General features: G+C 40.2%; 1 protein-coding gene across 2 annotated transcripts in view; it reads right to left on the reverse strand.

Annotated features, from left to right (window-relative positions):
* DAAM2 (dishevelled associated activator of morphogenesis 2) overlaps nt 1–21203 on the reverse strand; it is a 306075-nt gene that overhangs the window by 120283 nt on the left and 164589 nt on the right. For both annotated transcript variants that reach the window (XM_089529577.1, XM_089529576.1), the window contains exons 4-5: nt 6076–6150; nt 1155–1249 (exon numbers count right to left, since the gene is read on the reverse strand). In XM_089529577.1, the coding sequence (XP_089385703.1) occupies nt 1155–1249; nt 6076–6150 (170 nt within the window). The remainder of the gene's footprint in view (nt 1–1154; nt 1250–6075; nt 6151–21203) is intronic.

The raw sequence follows: 21203 nt of genomic DNA on the forward strand, positions 1-21203 counted from the left end.
GGGGTTGCTTTTTTAGATTTGGGGTTTCTGGCCTTTGAGTTTGGGTTCTGGGGTGGTTTGGCCATGGCTGTGATGATTTGAGAGTGTGGGATGTGAGTTTTGCATGTTTGGCCTTGATTTGATGTGGGCCAGAGAGTGTGACCATGGGGTTGCTTTTTTAGATTTGGGGTTTCTGGCCTTTGAGTTTGGGTTCTGGGGTGGTTTGGCCATGGCTGTGATGATTTGAGAGTGTGGGATGTGAGTTTTGCATGTTTGGCCTTGATTTGATGTGGGCCATAGAGTGTGACCATGGGGTTGCTTTTTTAGATTTGGGGTTGCTTTGGTCATGGCTATGATGATTTGAGAGCTCCTCCTCCTCCTTCTCCTGCCTCACTCTGATGCCAAGACCAGCAAAGATAAGAAAAACACTGTTTTTCTTTATCCTTTAGAATGGGCCTGACCATGGGGTTGCATGTTCAGATTTGGGGTTTCTGGCCTTTGGGTTTGAGTTCTGGGGTGGTATGGTCATGGGTGTGATGATTTGAGAGTGTGGGGTGTGGGGTGTGAGTTTTGAAAGTTTGGCCTTGATTTGATGCGGGCCATAGAGTGTGACCATGGGGTTGCTTTGGTCATGGGTGTGATGATTTGAGAGTGTGGGGTGTGGGGTGTGAGTTTTGAAAGTTTGGCCTTGATTTGATGTGGGCCATAGAGTGTGACCATGGGGTTGCTTTTTTAGATTTGGGGTTGCTTTGGTCATGGCTGTGATGATTTGAGAGCTCCTCCTCCTCCTCCTGCCTCACTCTGAGATGCCAGAACCATCAAAGATAAGAAAAAAACTTTTTTTCTTTATCCTTTAGAAAGTTTAGAATGGACCTGCCAGTCATTGTTAAGCTCTTTAGTGCCTCAGGCAACTTGTATTGTAGGGTACTTAGCTTAATAGGCCTCTATTGTGCCTTTGTTTTGACTTGCAGGTTCAGTCTGAGGTCATAGAACGCATTAGTTATTTTCAATGGAAAATGTGTTTCGGGTTACGAAATTTTCGGCTTACGAAAGGAATTGCGGAACGAATTAATTTCGTAACCCGAGGTACCAGTGTACTGTATTCCTCCATGCCAGCTCATTTCAGCTGCTGACCTAAAGGAAGTGTAATGTCGGGAAAGAAGATGGATAATTACCTCATGGGTTGAGTCCGTAGAGCTGTCTTCAAGTCTTCAACTATTTTATTCCTCATTTCTGTTTCTTCTTCATCAAAAGCATACAGGGTCTGCATCTGGATGGATAAGGCAAAGAAAGCTACCAATCCATCACTGAACAAAAGATCAGAGAAATTTAAGGCTACTGAACAACCCAGGTATCATCAAGAAGAGGTGCTTCCAAAACTAAACAGAAGATATTGTCTGGCTCATCACCACGAAAGCAACACCTCTAGCAACAAAGCTGGATAGAGATGAAATTCTGCTTATGATGTTAGCATACACTACACCCCTCTCAGTAATAGACATGTTTTTAAGAGGTCATAATGATCTTTGGGACACTAGGAAGATACGTGTGTGAGAAGGCATGCTGGCCCAAGGACATGTGGTAGACTTAAATAGTACAATAAAAGTTAAATGAGTTGGCTGTTTACTCCATCCTCCTCGAGGCTTTCCACATATTTTCCAACAGAGACTAAGCGAGTCCCATCACAAAGTGGTTAAAGATAAAACATCCACCTCACCCCAGGCTATGTTCTTATTCAGCGTTTCTGTCTGACTATCCAGGGGTTGTCTAAAATCCTATCAATTTTTTGTTACTCTGGCGATAAAGCCATCAGTCGTTCCATAGGAAAACCCATCAAGCTTTTGTTACACCATAAGGCTGCAAATATCCGCCCTATCCACCTTACTCACAGTTTGTCTGTGGACCCTGTGTGCACAGAGGGTCCCTCTCACTATGTCACCCCCAGATGCTGTCAAAGCCACTCTTCATCTTCTGTGGACCCTTCTCTATTATCACCTCCTCTAATTCCCAATTGCTCAATATCCAACCTTCCACACGCCTTCCATTCTGTTAGCCTCATATGGTTCTTCAGGCTGCATTGGTTTTGTGTGTTGTGTCCATCTTTGCACATTTCTACACAAACCGCTCATATTCAATGAAACTGGAGTCTCTCTTTAGTTAGTACTATACTAGTATACATAGGTGAAAAGCACCCCTAAACTACCCACCTCTTGCAGGCCTCCTTTTGAGCTAATAATTCCCTCAACATACCAAGGAGATGCTGACTGCCCCCACACCTTTTAGAGTAACAGTGGATTAAAACCTAAATTCAGTTGCTAGGTAGAGAGTCCCACTGGACTTAACAGTATTTACTTCTGAGTAAGTATGTTTAGTTTGTCCCACATATCTAGATTTTCACTTGGATTCATTTTAAATGTACCTCAAAGACAAACGTGAAAAAACAGCTCCAGCATTCCAAGGCACTTATAATAACATCTTTAAAACAGCAAAGCCTTTCATATAAGGTCCAGTGCAAATCAGACAAAATCTCTCCTTCAGTGGAGTGCCTCTTTATTCCACTTTCCATTCCCCACAAGTTATTCTGTGTTACCTTGTGTTTGCAATTTATGTCATGCCAACACATGTCAAAATTTCAGGGTGGTCAACTGGTGAAGTGATGTGACCCTTTATGCTGTACAGATGGCACAGAGGTAGAATTAACTTGAAAGAGGGAGGGGAGGATGCACACACAAATCTATCCTGAAGTCAAATTCACTTAGCAAGGTTACTTCCTCTCCTCATATGGTGGCCAACTAAGAGAAAACAATGATATAAAGTTTTGTTTTGTTTTTATTCTCATGCCAGCATAGACTAATAGCCAGAAAGACGAACTGAAGTACTCAAAGTCTTCTGATCTTTTCTAGAAGACCTGAACAGGTATTGAGAACAAAACATGTAAGGAAAGATTGAAGGAGCTGGGCATGTTCAGCTTGGTGAAGGTTGAGAGGTGATATGACTGCACTCTATATATACATCAAAGAGTGTCAGAGAAAGAAGGGTCAGGCCTGTTCTCAGAGGATAGGCCCAGGTCTAATGGGTTGAAATTACAGGAGGATAGATTTTGACTGAACATTAGAAGGAATGAAGATTTTCACATGACATCGTTATATTGTTCCTTTATCGTCCCAAAGTGTAGTGGAATCGTCATAACAGATAGATGATTCCAAAAGATTTTCATATGAGGCTGATAGTGTTCTTAAAATGTTGATATATCAGAATTCAGCAATAAATGATTACAAAACGATTTCAAAACAGCTGAATTGCTGAATTCTGATATATCAACGTTTTAAAAACACTAACAGCCTCATGTGAAAATCTTTTGGAATCATCTATCTGTTATGACGATTCCACTACACTTTGGGATGATAAAGGAACGATATAATGATGATGTGTGAAAATCTTCAATGTCTTGACTAGTTTAGCACTGGAATCAACTACCTAGAGAGGTGGTGGGATCTCCTTCTGTGGACATCTTCAAAAAGAGGCTGGAAAGCTACCTGCTGGGGATTCTTTAGCTGGAAATCCGCCATTGAGCAGGAGAGTGGACTTGATGGCTCCTGAGATCCCCTCCAACTATGATTTTAAGAAATAATTTTTCTGACAATCTCAATGGCATGAATATCAAATGGAGCTCATTCACTCTCTCCTTCTGCAGTAGCTTATCATCCCACTCCCTCACACACTTTAAGTGGGTTTGAATCACAAGTGTTACCATCACAAAATGTCACAGTTGCATTAGAATTTTATTCTTCCTTAAGCTAGAGGAGCAATTGATAGATAGCCAGAGAATGGTCTTAAGGATGCCACCAATGTGCTGATGACCCAACCCCTTTTCCTTTCCACCTAACTGCAAAGAAACCATTTCAGATTTAAACCAGTGTCTAGGGGTGGCAGTGGCTCAAGTGGTTAAGATGCTGACTGTTGATTGCAAGATCATCAGGTTTGCAGTGTGAGGCCTGGGTGATGCGTGATGGGGTGAGCTCCTATCACTAGTCCCAGCTTCTGTCAACCTAGCAGTTCAAAAGCATGCAAATGCAAGTAGGCAAATAGGTACCACTTCTCAATGGGAAGGTAACAGCATTTGGTGGAGTCATGCTGGCCACATGACTACCAGAGCAATCCTCAGACAATGCTGGCTCTTCGGCTTAGAAACGGAGATGAGCACCACCCCTACAGTCGGTTACAACTAGACATTCATGCCAAGGGACCACCTTTACGTTTACCTTTAGCTGGGATTACTAAAGGACTGGATGAGGGTGAACAAATTGAAGCTGAATCCAGATAAGACAAAGATGCTCCTAGTCAGGTGAAAAAGTGATCAGGGAATGGAGTGGATAGTGTTACACTTCTCCTGAAGACTCTCATTCACAGTTTGGGTGTATACCTGGACTGAGCCTGGAGTCCCACATTTCTGCAGTGGACAGGAATGCCTTTGTAGCTTAATGCACCAACTACATCAGCCACATGCAGCAACTTTGTCACTTCAATATAACATGTTGAACCATTTGTTGAAAACAGCCTCCATATAAAAATCCTAAAATTTGCATAAGGAAGGTTTTCCTCTTTCCCTATTGCTTTTTTCCCCATGGGGATAGAAGCAAAAATCAGACAAGTGGAATTAGCATCTATTTGTAGGGGCATGTAGAAAGATGTATTTTCTCTTCCATCCTATAAAGCTATTGTATTCCAAGTAAATTACTTCCAAGCCACAAAAAATAAATGTGTTACAGCTGTATTGATGACCTCTGACCCATTCCTTGAATGTCATATGGTTCTTGCGTTGTTCTAAAGAGTTGCTGAAATCTTTCATTTGCAAGCCCTTCCATAGTGTAAATATATATTGGAGAGCAAATATTGACAAGTGTCCAAAAGCAACACGGTGGTATAAAAGTAACTTTTCTCTTCCCCCATGAAAGCAGAAAATGGGTTTATTTGGATTGTTCAGCTTAGACTACTGAAGACAGAAAGAGGAATGCCCCAAACATCTGCATGCTTACATTTCAGATGAAGAGGGAAAGAAAGCAGAGATAGTTAGGGTAATGATTTTCTTGTGTTTATAAGTACTGCAAGATGCCAAGATCCATTCCTCAGGCATTTCTGATGGAGAAGAAATGTATTTCATTTGCATTCTGGTGAAACTTCCTGAAAAAACTGTTACCCACCCTGTGCATTACTTTTAGTGGAGAAACAGGATATAAATTTAATGAATAATTAAATTCAATGCAGTTGTATGGCTTCCCTGAATATCTCACCCAGCCACCCTTTGACTATCATATGGAGAACCCTAGGATGCCCATCTCTCTGATGTTTGATTGTTGTCTTAATCTAGATGTTATTTTATTATTATTTGTGAACTATGGGTTGGAGGGTGGAGGGATGGGTTTTATGTTGTATTATATATTATTGTATTTTTACTATATTGTTGCATTTTACTATATTATTGCTATATTTTACTGGATTGTAAGCCGCCTCGATCCTGTGGGAGAGGCAGGGTAAAAATAACATTTCTATTCTATTTCTATGCTAACATATTTTTTAAGAAATTAAATTTTATGATGCAGTTCACCAATAAAAATGCAGTTTATTACATACATTATACATGAAGGCATTGTTATAGCATTGATATCTGCTGTAGTAAAGTAATGACGAGATTATTCTTTTAAAAAAGTATGCTTTAGAGGAAAGCGAGCAAAAAACCAGAATGAACGTTCATTAATTTTTATGTTTTTTTAAACTGAAATAAAAAGGAAATTTATTAATTGACTGACTGACTGATTTTATATCCTGCCTTTCACTGGTTCCATTTCTTAGCCACTCAGTACAATACTGCTACACACTTTCATTTCTCCACAAAGGAAATGGGTTGGAAACTTCCAGAATTTTTCAGAGTTCATTTAAAAGGAGACGAATTATTGTGTCCCAGAGAAGTCAGGCCCTGTCAGAATAAGAAACTGATAAGACAAAGCTCTACATAACCCACTATTTCTCCAAGCCAGCAATACCCCTACCATTTCTATGAGAAAGTTACTTTTCAACTAGAATAAAAGAGCTACTTACTGCAGCCATGGAGTTAATGCGGTCAATGTAATAGTCCGGCCAACTGGTAGCAAGTTTATTTGGGTCTTCTTGCTCCTGAAATGGAAAAATCAAGAAAAGTAACAATTATTTAAGAAAAAAAGAGATTTGTCTGAGACTTCTGTGGTAGTGCAAACTCAAAATATAACCTGGAGCAGTGTATGAATCCCTTGGCTTTTCTTGATGGCTTTTGACACCATTTTCTTTCTACACATAAAATCATGTTTCTTGTGAAATAAACTTTTTTTCTGAGCAGAAAATTATAGTTTCACAGTTTGGGATTTACACTGTATGAAAAGTGTATATGGATGGGGTTTTGTGTTAAAAATAGCATTTCTACACACACAAATGCACTTTTCACACAGTATCAATTCCAAACTGTGGAGATTTTTGGCCATATAGGATTCTTTTCAGTTTAAAAAAATATTTAAATCTGGGACCTGAACATTAGGATATATTTTTCTAATGGTAGCAATAAGTACACAACTAGGTTGCCTCCCAGGTAAACTCTGTCCAATTCCAAGATGGCATCTCGAGACTTCTTCTCCCATTGTTGTAACAGTTTGGGAAATGGTATTCACCAAATGTCAAGTATCATCTTCTGCTTAACTTAGCAATTATGCTGGCCATTTGCCATAATAAATAAAATGAGATAACTCAGCGATTAGACAAGTGCTGGCAATAATAATAATATAATAATAATAATATTTATTTGTATACCGCCCTATGGCAAACCAATCCGGGCGGTTGACAACAGTAAAATATAAAATATAACAATTAAAAACACTTTATCCCTCCCCCCTTTAAGACAGTATTAAACAGTATAACATATTAAAAACACAATATCAAAGCATAAAAACAACAATTAAAACCTAAAAACCCTGATATCCCTCTGTTGATCCTCAACCATCACTAAGATGGGGCCACGGGAGGAATGAGGGAATCAGGGAACCTGGGCCGGGATGGTTAATCTGGAAAGGCCTGCCGGAAGAGATCCGTCTTGACCGCTTTTTAAAAGCTGTCTAATGATGTTATCTGACGGATCTCATCTGCCAGGTCGTTCCAGAGTTTGGGGGCGACAGCAGAGAACGCCCTCTGGGAGGTCGCCGCAAGCCTAGATTTTAGAGGCTGCAGTAAGTTCTTCCCAGAGGACCAGAGAGCGCGGGGAGGATTGTACGGGAGGAGGCGGTCCCTGAGATAGCTTGGACCCAAGCCATTTAGGGCTTTAAAGGTGATAACCAACACCTTGTACTGGGCCCGGAAGCTGATAGGCAGCCAGTGGAGGGACCTCAAAACCGGAGTAATGTGGTCCCTCCTAGATGTTCCTGAGACAAGCCTGGCTGCCATGTTTTGAACCAGCTGTAATTTCCGAGTCAAGCACAGGGGTAGCCCCATGTAGAGTGCATTACAGAAGTCAAGGCGTGAGGTTACCAGCGCGTGCACAACAGTCTCAAGATCCCTTACTTCCAGAAAAGGGCGCAGCTGGCGTATCAGCCGAAGCTGATAACAGGCACTCCTGACCGTCGCATTTACCTGATTTGTCATCAGGAGCGACGAGTCAAGGAGCGCCCCCAGACTGCGAACACAGTCACTGGAGGAGAGTGTGACCCCATCCAGGACTGGAGGTTGCAACCCAATTCTTGGTCTCGGGGCCGCTACCATGAGCACCTCCGTCTTGTCTGGATTCAGTTTCAATCTGTTTTTCCTCATCCAGCCCATTACCGCCTGAAGACATTCATTGAGAGAAGAGATGCCATCGGAATTCGAGGCCGACGAACGACATACGGAGAAATAGATTTGGGTGTCATCAGCGTACTGATAACACCCAGCACCATAACTCCGCATTATCTCACCCAGCGGCTTCATATAGATGTTAAATAACATCGGGGACAAAATAGCCCCCTGAGGAACCCCACAAGTGAGGTACCTCTTACTGGAGCTACAGTCCCCGAGTAGCACCCTCTGAGACCTACCAATATTTACCATAGTAGAATTATAGAATCATAGAGTTGGAAGAGACCACAAAGGCCAACCCCCTGCCATGTAGTATTCCAAATTTTTCCCGTTACAATCTGAATACAGAGTGGATAAAGCATATATTATTTTTAAACAATAATCTTGTCATTACTTTACTACAGCAGACACCAAGAGCTAATCTACACTGTGTTAAATGAAGGTCATCCCAGAGAGAGCTAAAGTTTATAAAGTAATTTATTTATAAATTACTGATAGGATAATGAAAACACAATTTGGTGATTAAGCTGTGCTGATTGTTCTTTGTAAAATGACTGGATGCTCCAACAATATTCATGCCAATAAAATTTCATATTAAAGTCTGTGAAACAAGTATTAGAAGAAATGATTAGAGGCTTTCATATCTGTCCAAGATAAAATTCCAGATATTTGCTCTACATACCAAGCAAATACTCATTTTTAATTTTCTATCATTTCCAATCTTTCTTTCACTAATTTCTACGTCTTATATATCAGTTATATTGTAAGTCTACCAAAGGAGAAAGCTGAATGAATTCCTTCAGGACTTTTCTCTTTCACTCTGATTTCAACACAGTGGAGCATGGATAAAATAGAACAAACAATTTCACTTTTAATTTTATATAGATTTCTCCCTATCAAACTCAAGACTTCAGTTTTCATCAAAGACAGGAATTTGAAACAACCATGAATTTCCCCTAAATAGGTAAACATTCTACTAGTTTAAATAAACATGTTATCTGCATTTGAAAACTAACTTATTTATTTATTTATTTATCTTGCCTTTCTTCTGAGATAGGATTCAAGGCAAAATGAGTTAACAAAATCTTCTTAGCATCTACAAACGTTTGGATGGATTCTTCTACCTCAAACAAGAAAAATCCCTTGCAAGTGTTTGCAAATTTTTTTGTGGTTCAACTACACATACTAAACATTTGAGACCTGATCATCCCATTTCATCTTAGCTCACTGCTTGCTGAACCATTTCAAAGCATTCAAATTTGTCTAACCACATAAATTTATAGGATCACATATAAATCAATAAGGTTTTGTACAACTTTAAAGCAGACAATGAAGACAATGAAATAGTTCAAGATTTCCCATGCCTTGTTTCAGTCAATAAACAGAAAGAAGACTACAGTCGAGAAATCAGAAGACTAGAACTTGGAAAGGCAGCTATGAAAGAACTAGACAAGATCCTGAAGTGTAAAGATATATCATTGATTACTAAAGTTAGGATTGCCCATGCCATTGTATTTCCAATGTCTATATATGGCTGTGAAACCTGGACAGTGAAGAATGCTGATAGGAAGAAAATAAACTCATCTGAAACATGGTGCTGGAGAAGATTTCTATGGATACCATGGACTGCTGAAAAGACTAATAAGTGGATCCTGGAGCAAATCAAGCTTCACTCTCCTTAGAAGCTAAGATGACTAAATTGAGGCTATCATACTTTGGACATAAAAGGAGAAGAAAGGATTCCCTAGAAAAGACAATAATGCTTGATAATGTATAAGGCAGTAGGAAAAGGGAGAAACCAAAGTGCAGATGGGTAGACTCAATCAAGGAAACCACAGCCCTGAGTATGCAAGACTTGAACAGGGCTGTTGATGACAGGGTAACTTGGAGGTATCTCATTCATTGGGACACCATAGGTCAAAGTCAGCTTGACGGCAGTTAACAACATCAACAAAGGAAACAAAGCATCTCTCCTCCCCATTGAAAGAGAAAATAGAGTATTTTAAATAAAGTTTTCAAAACAAGCAAAGAAAATTTTATGTCAAATGGCTACAAGACAACTTAGTAAGGGTGGGGGGAAATACTTTAATGCTCCAGAAAATGCCAAAGGAACGTAAGGGTCTTACTCTCCAAAGCTGCATAGACACACACACACAAACACACACACATATATATGGAAACAATTACCAACTATATGAGAAGGCCATTTACGCAATAATATATTAGAGAAAAGCCTACTTTAAACTTACAACGAATAGTGTAAATATTAAATTCAAAAACAGATGTCAGTGTGTGGTATTTTATAAGCACGTGTCTCATCCTTTACCAAAGCAGCAACTCTTTAACCGTTATAAGAACCATGTTCCAATTTTGTACAACTGAACATAGTCAACAAATACCGTTAAACACAGAAGGTGTCTTCAACACAACCCATTCCAGCATGGAAAATGAGACTTGAGAACTAAATTGCTTCACTTATAAACTGAGATTTAACAGAGTTCTTCAAATACTAAGAAAACCTCCAAATCAAATTGGAAAAAAAGAGGGGGGGGGGACCAAAGGTCTCTTTCTTGAATATTTAACCATGTATGAATTCTCTATGATTTTGGCAAGAATCAAAACTATTCCTTTCTTTTTTTTATTCAAACAGAAGATTATGATTAATTCGGTAGAAGACAATATCACAGTCAAGATAGCAGACTAAATAAAAAAGAGAAGCAAGAGCACTGAAAGTTTTGAAGTCTGCAAACTTTTGCTTATTTCTTTTTATCTTTTACATGTACTGTATGATTGAGGAGAATGCCTCTTAAGAGAGTGCTGGTTCTCTAGTCTTAAAATTCTAAGCTACATTTAAAATAAGTCTGGATTCACCAATTTCATCATAACCGATGAGAACTTAGGGCTGGTACACACTGTCAGGAAGCAGTGTCCTGGTGGCGATAATAGGGTTCGGGACTGCACACAACCTCACGCTCCCAAGCCCTATGATGTGCAGACCGTACCATTATAGGGCGGCAAAGCCCACATGGGGGGCGTGTAGTGTTTGTGTGAGTGTTTGATGCAGCCCTTTTCACGCCACAAACAGGAGCTGCTCTAGGCAGCTCCTTTTTTGCTGCACAGCGTTCCCGCACCATTTGGTTTCTGCAGCAACTCTGTGCAGCAAAGAGGGGCAGTGCTTCCTCACCTGTGTGTACAGCCCCTTAGATACCCACAAAAGAACAAAACCCAGTGTGCTGTAATGGTTTGAGTAGTGGACTATAACTCTGGAGACCAGAATTCAAATCTCCACTCCACCATGAAAACCCATTGGGTGACCCTGGGCAAACCACAGTCTCTTCAGATTTAGCCATGGTAACACACACACCCCCCCCGAAGAAACTTGCCAAGAAAACCCTGTGATAAGTTTCCTTAGGGTCACCATAACTCAGAAACAACTTGAAGGCAAACAACAACAACATGAACTATTTTCAGTGGGAGCTAAGTATAACTAATTTAGTTGGGAGCCAGATCAACTCCTCCCAGAAACAGCCTGGAAAAAGGTATTTTTTCCCCTGTTGCTAATGAAGCTGAAATTTTATTGCCTGGATCTGGGTTATTCTTTGTCTCCCAGTGCCCATAGCCAAACAGGGGAATGATATTTGTTTGCATTGCTATCCCTCCAGGCCATCTTAACTGAAAACAAAGCCAACATCTTGACACAATGTAGGCCTGAGACTCTAACATTCTTATATTTTTTCCCTTCTGTATGATTTTTAACATCATTGCCTGATAAACAAGTCAATTGAGCTGTGAGCGCTTGCATTTTTGGTATCTGGGTTGGTTTTTGTTTGTTTGTTTGTTTGTTTTCTTTTGGCCTAATGAAAGTGTCACTGTTTTTGTATTTTGCTGTATGGCCAACCTGGCTATCTCTGGATATAACGCTTCCCAAATTAATCAGGGATATCTTTTAATCAATTAATCTACTGTATTAAACGTTGCTGTTCTAGTACCAAAACGTTTAGGAGCATTTCTTCAGGGGCAATCAGGTGAGATGGTGTGGGTCACTGAAATAAGCCTGAATTAATAACCATAAATTTGTTTTAAGGTAGTAATTGATTCTGTCACATCCGCCAACTTTCCCAGTTTGGCAGGGACAGTGCCGATTAATCTTCTGTCATCTCACATTTTTAGCTAAAGTCTCTGCTTCTCTCTCCTCCTCCAACTTTTTCCCTTTGTCCTCAGCTTATACATATACATATACACACATACATATAATTAAAATCCAATCAACATACAACTAAAAAAAACACACAATTTCTATGGTTCAGTTGCAACAAATATCAGTGTGGAAAAGAAAAGGTATTCAGTTCCATCTAATTTATCTAAATCTAACTATATACTCCTCATCTAACCTTGCTGAATTTCTTGTTAATTTTGTCTTTCTCTAGGGGTGCCCCTAGGTTTGGTGTCACCTGGTGTGATAACTTATGGTGTCACCACCCTCATTGACCTCCCATTTCAGACCATACAGAATCCTTAGTAAAAAAATTTGCACTAATATTATTTGTAAATCATAATTCCCATATACCACTGAATGTAATGCTAATAGTTGTGACATAAACAACTAGCAAAATTAAAACTATACCTTCAAATTACAATATCATACACATAACCTAAATGTATTTACTTATACATAGTGAAAATTTGGTTAAAATGTAATGTTTTAAAAGAAAATGTTAAAAGACTATTTTAAAAAAATTAAAATTTGAAATTTACAAACATAACCATGGAGACTGGCAGTGGTGTCGCTAGGGGTTGCAGGGGGTGTGGATTGCACCAGGTGACACCCTAAGGGCCATCTGACGCCACTTCTACTCAGATACCTGTATTTTGGCAGAAACATTGTAGCATTTGCCTGTATCTCTTTAAAATACTTTAAAAGATGGTGGGGTGAGGTGAACCTCAGTGGAAGAAGAAAGGAGGGGACCCAGAATTTTTTTAAATTAAATTCTATCCCATTCTTTCTACAGGTTGTTTTCTCTCTCCTCTAACATAGTCCCATGTTTCTATATATTTGTCCAGCTTTGGATATTCACCCTTTCATGTAAGGCTATGTAGACTTGGCCATTTAGTTTTCCAAATGTTTCTATCTAAAGTCTATTCTTTCTCATGTCCTCAGCTTATTTCAATTGCTTAAAAACCAAATTCAAAATGCAAAAGTAGTTTGCATTCAATTAACTCAACACAGTAGAGAGGAGAAGAGGGGCCACAATCTTGTTCTTCCCAGTTGGCTCAAGAAAAAGCAAATTGCTGCAATGGCTCTCAGCCTGTTTGTTCCTCCTCATTAATAATTTCATCCATCTTGACCACATGCTGATGCTGTTTGGCCACACATGTCCCAGTCTTCATCTGTGAAATATAGGAAGGTCTGTTCTATGTATGTTGAAACATATGACATGGAAAAAGACTTATTTCAGTTGAACCATGTCCTGATCAGAATCTATTTTGGGAGAGTAGGGGTGGGAGGGGTATTCCTGCTTGGCAAGGTTGTGAAACTGTTTGTTTAAAAACAATATTTCTTCAGGTTGAATTCTAGAAAGAAAACAAGAGTCAATCAACTGTTGCATTGCTTGGAACTGTTCTGAAAGGTCCAATTTAGTCTTTTCTTAAAAACAAAACAAAAGCCTAAAACTACAATATACAGCACATTGCTAATGGTGTGTAGAGGGGGATTGCTGCCTTGTGCTACGATTGATTACATTTTTGCTGCTTGGTGTTCTCTGATTAATATGGGGAATATGAACACTTCCCCCAGGACACAATATAGTTTTGTAACTGAAGCCAAAACAAATTTAAGATTTTTCAAACTACTTATACATACCCACCCTCTTCCCCTTTCAAGGGAGTTAGGCCACAAGACATTTCAGATCTGAAACAGGACAGGTCACAAGGACCAAGTTACTCAGCAGGCAGATGCAGTTGTAGTCCAGTTTCTCCAATGTACAATAAGTACTTCCAAAGTACTATGAAATGATTGTGGAACAGGAGATACTTTCCTAGTTTCTTAAAGGGGGGGGGGGGGTTCAATTGGGACAAGACTCATTCTTTCCAGAGAGGTGTCCCCACCACCACAAGCTTCCACCAAGTTGTTTGCAAATATCCATTGGTCTGATCGACAGCTTGAGAAACAAAAATAAATGGCCCTCTACACAATTGATTTTTAGCTGTCAGAAATAAAGAATGGCAACAAATATTTAAGGCCTCTGTTACATATAGAATCATAGAGCTGGAAGAGAGCACAAGGGCCATCCAGTCCAACCCCCTGCCATGCAGGAAATCTCAATCAAAGCATCCCTGACAGATGACCATCCAGCCTCTGCTTAAAGACCTCCAAAGAAGGAGACTCCAACACTTTCCAAGGGAGTGTGTTCTACTGTTGAACAGCCCTTACTGTCAGGAAGTTCCTCCTAATGTTGAGGTGGAATCTCTTTTCCTGTAGCTTGCATCCATTGCTCCGGGTCCTGTTCTCTGGAGCAGCAGAAAACAAGCTAGCTCCCTCCTCAATATGACATCACTTCAAGTATTTAAACAGGGCTATCATATCACCTCTTAACCTTCTCTTCTCCAGGCTGAACATCCCCAGCTCCCTAAGTTGCTCCTCATAGGGCATGGTTTCCAGACCCTTCACCATTTTAGTCGCCCTCCTTTGGACACACTCTAGTTTCTCAATGTCCTTTTTGAATTATAGTGCCCAGACCTGGGCACAATATTCCAGGTGAAGCCTGACCAAAGCAGAGTAGAGTGGCACTATTACTTCTCTTGATCTAGACACTATACTTTTATTGATGCCACCTAAAATTGCATTGGCCTTTTTAGCTGCCGCATTACACTGTTGACTCATGTTCAACTTGTCTCTACTTGGACTCCCAGAAACCTTTCACACCTAGTTTAATTCAGCCAGGTGTCCCCCATCCTATATATGTGCAATTTATTTTTCCGCCCTAAGTGCAGAACCTTACATTTCTCCATGTTGAATTTCATTTTGTTATCTTTGGCCCAGCTTTCTAGTCTATTCGGGTCATTTTGAATTTTGATCCTGTCCTCTGGGGTGTTAGCTACTCCTCCTAATTTAGTGTCATCTGCACATTTGATGAGTATGCTCCCAATTCTGTCATCCAAGTCATTGATAAAGATGTTGAATAACACTGGCCCCAGGACAGAGCCCTGTGGGACCCCACTGGTCACTTCTCTCCAGGATGAAAAGGAGCCATTGTTGAGCACCCTTTGGGTTCGGCCAGTCAATGAATTACCAACCAACATTTTATTCTTCTTCTCAATAACTGAAGTTTGAAACAAATAAAACACACTGTTTTAAATCAATCTGCATTGTCTAGCTCACTTTTATATATTTCAGCAGACAGCAGGCAGACAATCCAACTGTTCCAGAAAGGAGTTTTCATATGTATATTTTACCAGTGTAAACTGAAAATCCTACACTTGAGGCTAGAGGTGAGTAGCTGCGTGGAGTCAGGGGATGAAGTGGCCCTTTAGGGGACCCTAAGGGCCACACACCACAACCTATTTTAAATATTTGAAGGAGTGCTATCTTGAGGACAAGGCAAGCTTGTTTTCTGCAATGCCAATGAATAGGAAATTGAGCAATGGATTCAAACTACAGGAAAAGAAATTCCACCTCTACATTAGGAAGAACATCCTGACAGTAAGAGCTGCTTGGCAGTGGAACAAATTCCCTTGGAGAGTGATGGAGTCTCCTTCTTTGAAGATTTTTAAACAGAGGCTGGATGGCCATCTGTCAGAGGTGCTTTGATTCTGTGTTCCTGCATAGCAAGGGGTTGGACTGGATGGCCCTTGAGGTCTCTTCCAACTCTATGATTCTATTATTTGTCTTTCTATGAGGGGTGGAATAAGTTATCACATGCTCTAAGGGTTAACTGTGCTATTTTTAAACAATAGTCTCTCCTGGAGCAAAAATGAAAAGCCAGAAATATGCAGAAATACGTGCAGGACAATGGCATGATTGCCCTGGCCTAAGGGCATGCAATAGCATCTTTGGTCATTTTTCGAGGGAATTTATTGGGGTGCTGGCACCTCAAAGATGGCTTTAGAATGCAACATGCTGCCCACTGGCCACACTTTCCCCACTCCAACTTTAGGCAGTAATGTGTGTGATGCTGTGACTCAAAGAAGAGTGTGAAATTGTTCAGAGCCACTGTAAGCATGAAAAGCTGTAGAAATGCAGAAGCTTACCACAGTTACTTAACCTTCAGACCTTAAAATATATTTTATAATACCCAATTAAAATATATTTTATAGTACCCAATTTTTAATAGTCATATCACTACTTCATATTGTTGCTGTTGTTGCTGTTGTGCATCTTCAAGTCATTTCTGACTTCTGGCGACCCTAAGGCAAACCCATCACAGGGTTTTCATGGCCAATTTCTTCAGAGGGGGGGTTGTCATGGCCATCCTCTGAAGTTGAGAGAGTGCGACTTGCCCAAGGTCACCCAGTGGGTTTACACTGCTGAGCTGGGATTTGAATCCTGTTCTCCAATCATCATTCTATGCTCAAACCAGTACACCAGGCCGATTCATATTACTGTGTAATAGTACTTCATATTACTGTCATTAAAATTTTGATACCACTCAGTTCATCTGCATGTACACAATATGGTCACAACAAGAATACCATCAAAACCCGCATCCCTACTAAAACTGATCCTGCAGTCTCGTTGACCTTTATCCACTGATCTCATTGCACTAGGGCAAGGCCTATTGTGCTAGTAGTTGCACATTTTCAGAGTTAGCCCAAGAGGATAAACAGTACAATAAAATTTTAATTACATAAGCAATTGTACATGAGGTAGACCATGTAGAAGGCATGTTTACACTGCTGTTTGTACTTATTCAACAGTTGTCATCCAGCAATGGTGGGCATTTTCATTTTTCTAGTGCCACTTTGCATTTATATCCCATATCCCTGCAAATTTCTATGCTTCAGATAGAGTTCCAAAACAAGACAGACAAAATATTGTTGGAGACTCCCACTGTAACAGTGGAAATTTACACAACATATGTTTGTACTCATTAAAGTAATGAGGTACACACTACATCAAGGCTATCCCTACAACAATCACAGCCTGCTGGGGCACGATTCTAGTGTGAAAAACATTGTACAAGCTGTTACGCTTTCCCAGAATTTGCAAAAGTATGGTCCCTAATGCAGACAACAACTGTACAAAGATACACAGGGCCCTTCCTTCCTTCCTTCCTTCCTTCCTTCCTTCCTTCCTTCCCTCCCTCCCTCCTTCCTTTCTTTCTTTTAACTTGATGGCTGATGGGAACTAATCAACCATTGTGCAATGGCTAAGCTCAAGACCACAGTGTCCAATGTGTTATCACTTGGCCAACGTGGGGTCCTTCAGTTACAACAGCACATATTAATGCTACACTAAAAGTGTATATCATCTTGTCCTTAATGTCAAAAGTAGTAAAATAACATTTTCATATCACTTTATAGAACACAGGAATGAATCCATTTAACTGAATGTTAGGCCTGCACAGAAGCCATTGGAATATTTTTGAACTCAAATATGGAGTGCGGGTGAATTAAGAGTTTCAGTGTTATGGAGTCTTCCCACAGAAAGCAGAAATTGAGAGACTAGACAGACTAAAAATTCCATCAGGTCACTTTCTAGGCGATCAGATTTCTCCAAAATACAGTGGCAATATTTAAAATATAACCCACAGTTATCTCAATTGCTCCTTGACATTCTCCTCATCACATTTTCCACAGCATGTGGGTTGAAAGGGTTATGCATTCTTTCAACATTATGCACACATACATGAATGGATATGCACGTACTATGTACAAACCCACTAAGACCAATTCTAGCTTCAATCAATTATAATTCTATCTGCTTCAAATAAATTAGCAGACTATAGGAGAATGTAAGTCCTCCTTTTACAATTTTTTATATGTTTTCCAATCAGTCAACTAGGCATCAGAAATGGTCCAGCATTTCAGACCTGGATGGAGCTAATGTCTGAGTACATTATGTGAAATTTGAAGACTAGGGTCATATTTTCTTAAACCCAAGCATTTTCTGAGACCTCAGACTCTGATTTAAATAAACTGTGTAATTGCAATGTTTAAAACAAACTTAAACTCTGCAATAACTGTATCTGCTGCAGACCTTCTGTAAGTTAATGTATAAATTCCCATTTAGGAAAGTCTGAACTGTTCCAGAACTAGACTGTATGTTTTAAATATGAAAGATTCCTCATATTCCAGAGCATGCTACACAATAAAGTCAGGGTATCTAAAGTCATTCATTTTATACAGCAAACATGATTGGTGCATGGCATACAGATGTATTGCTGTTTTCTTCAATGTGGAGTTCATACATGAAGGACACACACATTTTTCAGCAAGTTAACTTCATATATGTTTCTGGGAACCCTGGTCTTCTCAGGGTTTCCAGATATTTGTATACAGGTAGTCAAAGGTGTGGGTATGTAGTTCATACAATGCACTTGCTGTGGAAAATCCTATTGGTGCAGACACAATCATATGTTCTATGGAAAACAGCGGTGGCCAGGAACTATTTTTCAGGGTGAACAAGCTGGCCAACAACAACAACAACAAAAAAACTCTTTAGGTTAAAAATTCATTTTTAACTGTTTCTATTTTATAGTGTCAATTCTGCCCACCACCCACCATTATCCTGTGTAAGGCTGGTAAATACCCAGGTACATATATGGCCCACAGAAACAGACAAACGAAAATGAGACCAGACCCAGACCACACTAGGTAGTCAGAGGTCAGCGTGGAAAAGCAGTTCTGAGCAGAGTCCAAAACCAAGAAAGGAAGTGTCAGAGTGATTAGTTGAAGGTACACAACAAATGTTAGAGATCTACAAAGCTAGATATATCAGACAAGGTTGCAAGGGAGTGCTGGAGCTGTTAGTTTACAGAAATAGATTTTTGCTCTGTGCTCACACAGTATGTCATGTTGCATGGAAGACACTGTTTTGCTGCCCAGGTGGCTGCGGGTCAGGTGTGACTATGCCAGGGCACCGAGCATAAAAGCAGAGTTGGGGGATATTAAGGTCCTCCTGCACCCTCCTATCCATCTTTTTGATGTCAAAGCTTAACTCACCCACCTGTCCCCAGTGTAATGTAAGCTTTACTGGTCACTTCAGGGCCAGGTGGGATTCCCCCCCCCCCCTTTACCTGATTTTATAGAATCATAGAGCTGGAAGAGACAAGGGCCATCTAACCCAAACCCCTGCCAAGCAGGATTAGACAATCAGAAACACTCTCAACAGATGGCAATTTAGCCTCTCGTTAAAAACCTCTATAGAATGAGATTGCACTACTCTCCAAGGCAGCATATTCCACTGTCAATCAGCTCTTACCATCAGGAAGTTCTTCCAAATGTTTAGGTGGAATCTCTTTTCCTGTAGACTGAATCCATTGCTCTGAGACCTATTCTCTGGAACAACAGAGTTTTTTGCCTACCCTATACTGTATCACAGGGACTTTGACAATTGGCTAAGAAAGTGTCTGTTAAAAGGTAGTCACTTGGAGGTAGTGAGGGGAGAATAGTAGCACATACAGTAAATACCTTGGCACCCTTTTGGCGAAGGGGAGGGCTGTGCCACTGCCTCTTTAGGTCCTGAGACCAGGGGATAAGGAAGAAGACAACCCTTGGGGCTGTCCTAGGGGCTTTTTTCTAAGTCCTATGACTTGATGGGGGACATTCCTTGGGTCTGCCTTCCTGGAGATTGATGGTTGAGGAGCAGCCCAGTTGCTAAATTACTCTTGGAGGTCAAGTGTTTTGCCCAGGAGAAGTCTGAGGAGGCCACTGTTTCAGCAGTGAATGAATGAACCTTCATTCCAGGAGAATCTACAGATCTATAGGATGATCCTGGGGGAAAAAAACAAAGTCTTCCAGAAAGTTAAGCAGAGAGGAGTGACATTTAGGAAACATGATACCAAGAACATGATAGTCAGGGCACCGAATTTAGCATCCAGCCTTGGTTTTAAGTTTGGTACTCAGGATGTAAAATTAAGCCAGGAGGAACTAAAACTTGGCAAAACTGCCCCCAAGCATTGGGTAGAATATCCCATAAAATAAAAATAGAGTGTGAGGAGAACAAGGGCTCCAAGATGTTTGTGGGGACACTCAATGTCCCTAGGGAGCACATACAGTCCATACTATGTTCACCTTAATGGAAACTGTGGAATCCCCCTTAGTGTCTGCCTCCTCTTCATTCTCCTTTTAACTAGTAGAATCTCTATTGTAAGTGCCTTTCATACATTAAACGAGAGTGGTGAAAGCACAGACCAGAGCTATTGGGAATCGCATACTGAGCTACATTTGTTATTCCCAACAAGAGCAAATCTGCTGAATGAATGGGATTTCTTAAGTCACCATAGATTTCTTTTCATTCTCATAACATACTTTTCAGAGACTCAGTGTGCTGTAGTGGTTTGAGCGTTGGACCAGGACATTGGGAGGCCAGGGTTCAAATCCCCACTCAGCAACAGAAACCTACTGGGTTACCTTGAGCAAATCACTCTCTCTCAACCTCAGTGGAAGGCAATGGCAAACCCCCACTGAACAAATCTTCCCAAGAAAACCCTGTGATCATTTTGCCTTAGGGTCACCATGAATCAGAAATAACTTGAAGGCACACAACAACAGCAGCAGCAACAACAAGATACTTTTCAGCAATCTCATTTTTTAAAATCTATATACAGTTTACATTTTGTCATTTTAGAAGACAAATTTAATTTCCTCTTCAATTTATTTAACCCTCACATACTGGAGATTAATTTCTAGATTATCATGTTCAATCAAGGCATAGTTAACACATTGCCACAAGATACAGCAATGCCTACCAACCTGAATGGCTTTAAGAGGCTATTGGATAAATTCATGGAATCTCATGGAATTCATGGAAATTTATGGAAGTTGGGACAATTAACTAGTCAGGATGGCTACATGGAAGACCATGTTTCTCCAGCCTTGCCTTAGTCTAAGGAAGAAGGTCCTCCTCATTACTGTAACATACAGATTTAAATGCCATTTCACACAACCATGCCTGTCATATATCCTTCAGCTACATCTGCAAAGTGATCATTTGGCAGGATCACATTTACCACTTTCTCTTTGATAGCTTTCATTTCAAATGATGCCATGTGACTTGTAACTGACTTAAGTTCCATTAAGATCCATTCATACATTACCAATAGGGCCATATAAGGTCAGTCCTGGCTGCTGCTATTAGCATTTTAATGGAAAGAATGAGGCCAAGATTCTGGATCCCATCAGAGCTAATAACATTCCAGTGGAAAATAAACATTTTT

Source organism: Sceloporus occidentalis, unplaced genomic scaffold (genome assembly GCF_023333645.1).
Source record: "Sceloporus occidentalis isolate IW3139 unplaced genomic scaffold, rSceOcc1.0.p SCAF_6, whole genome shotgun sequence".
In the NCBI taxonomy this organism is placed as follows: domain Eukaryota; kingdom Metazoa; phylum Chordata; class Lepidosauria; order Squamata; family Phrynosomatidae; genus Sceloporus; species Sceloporus occidentalis.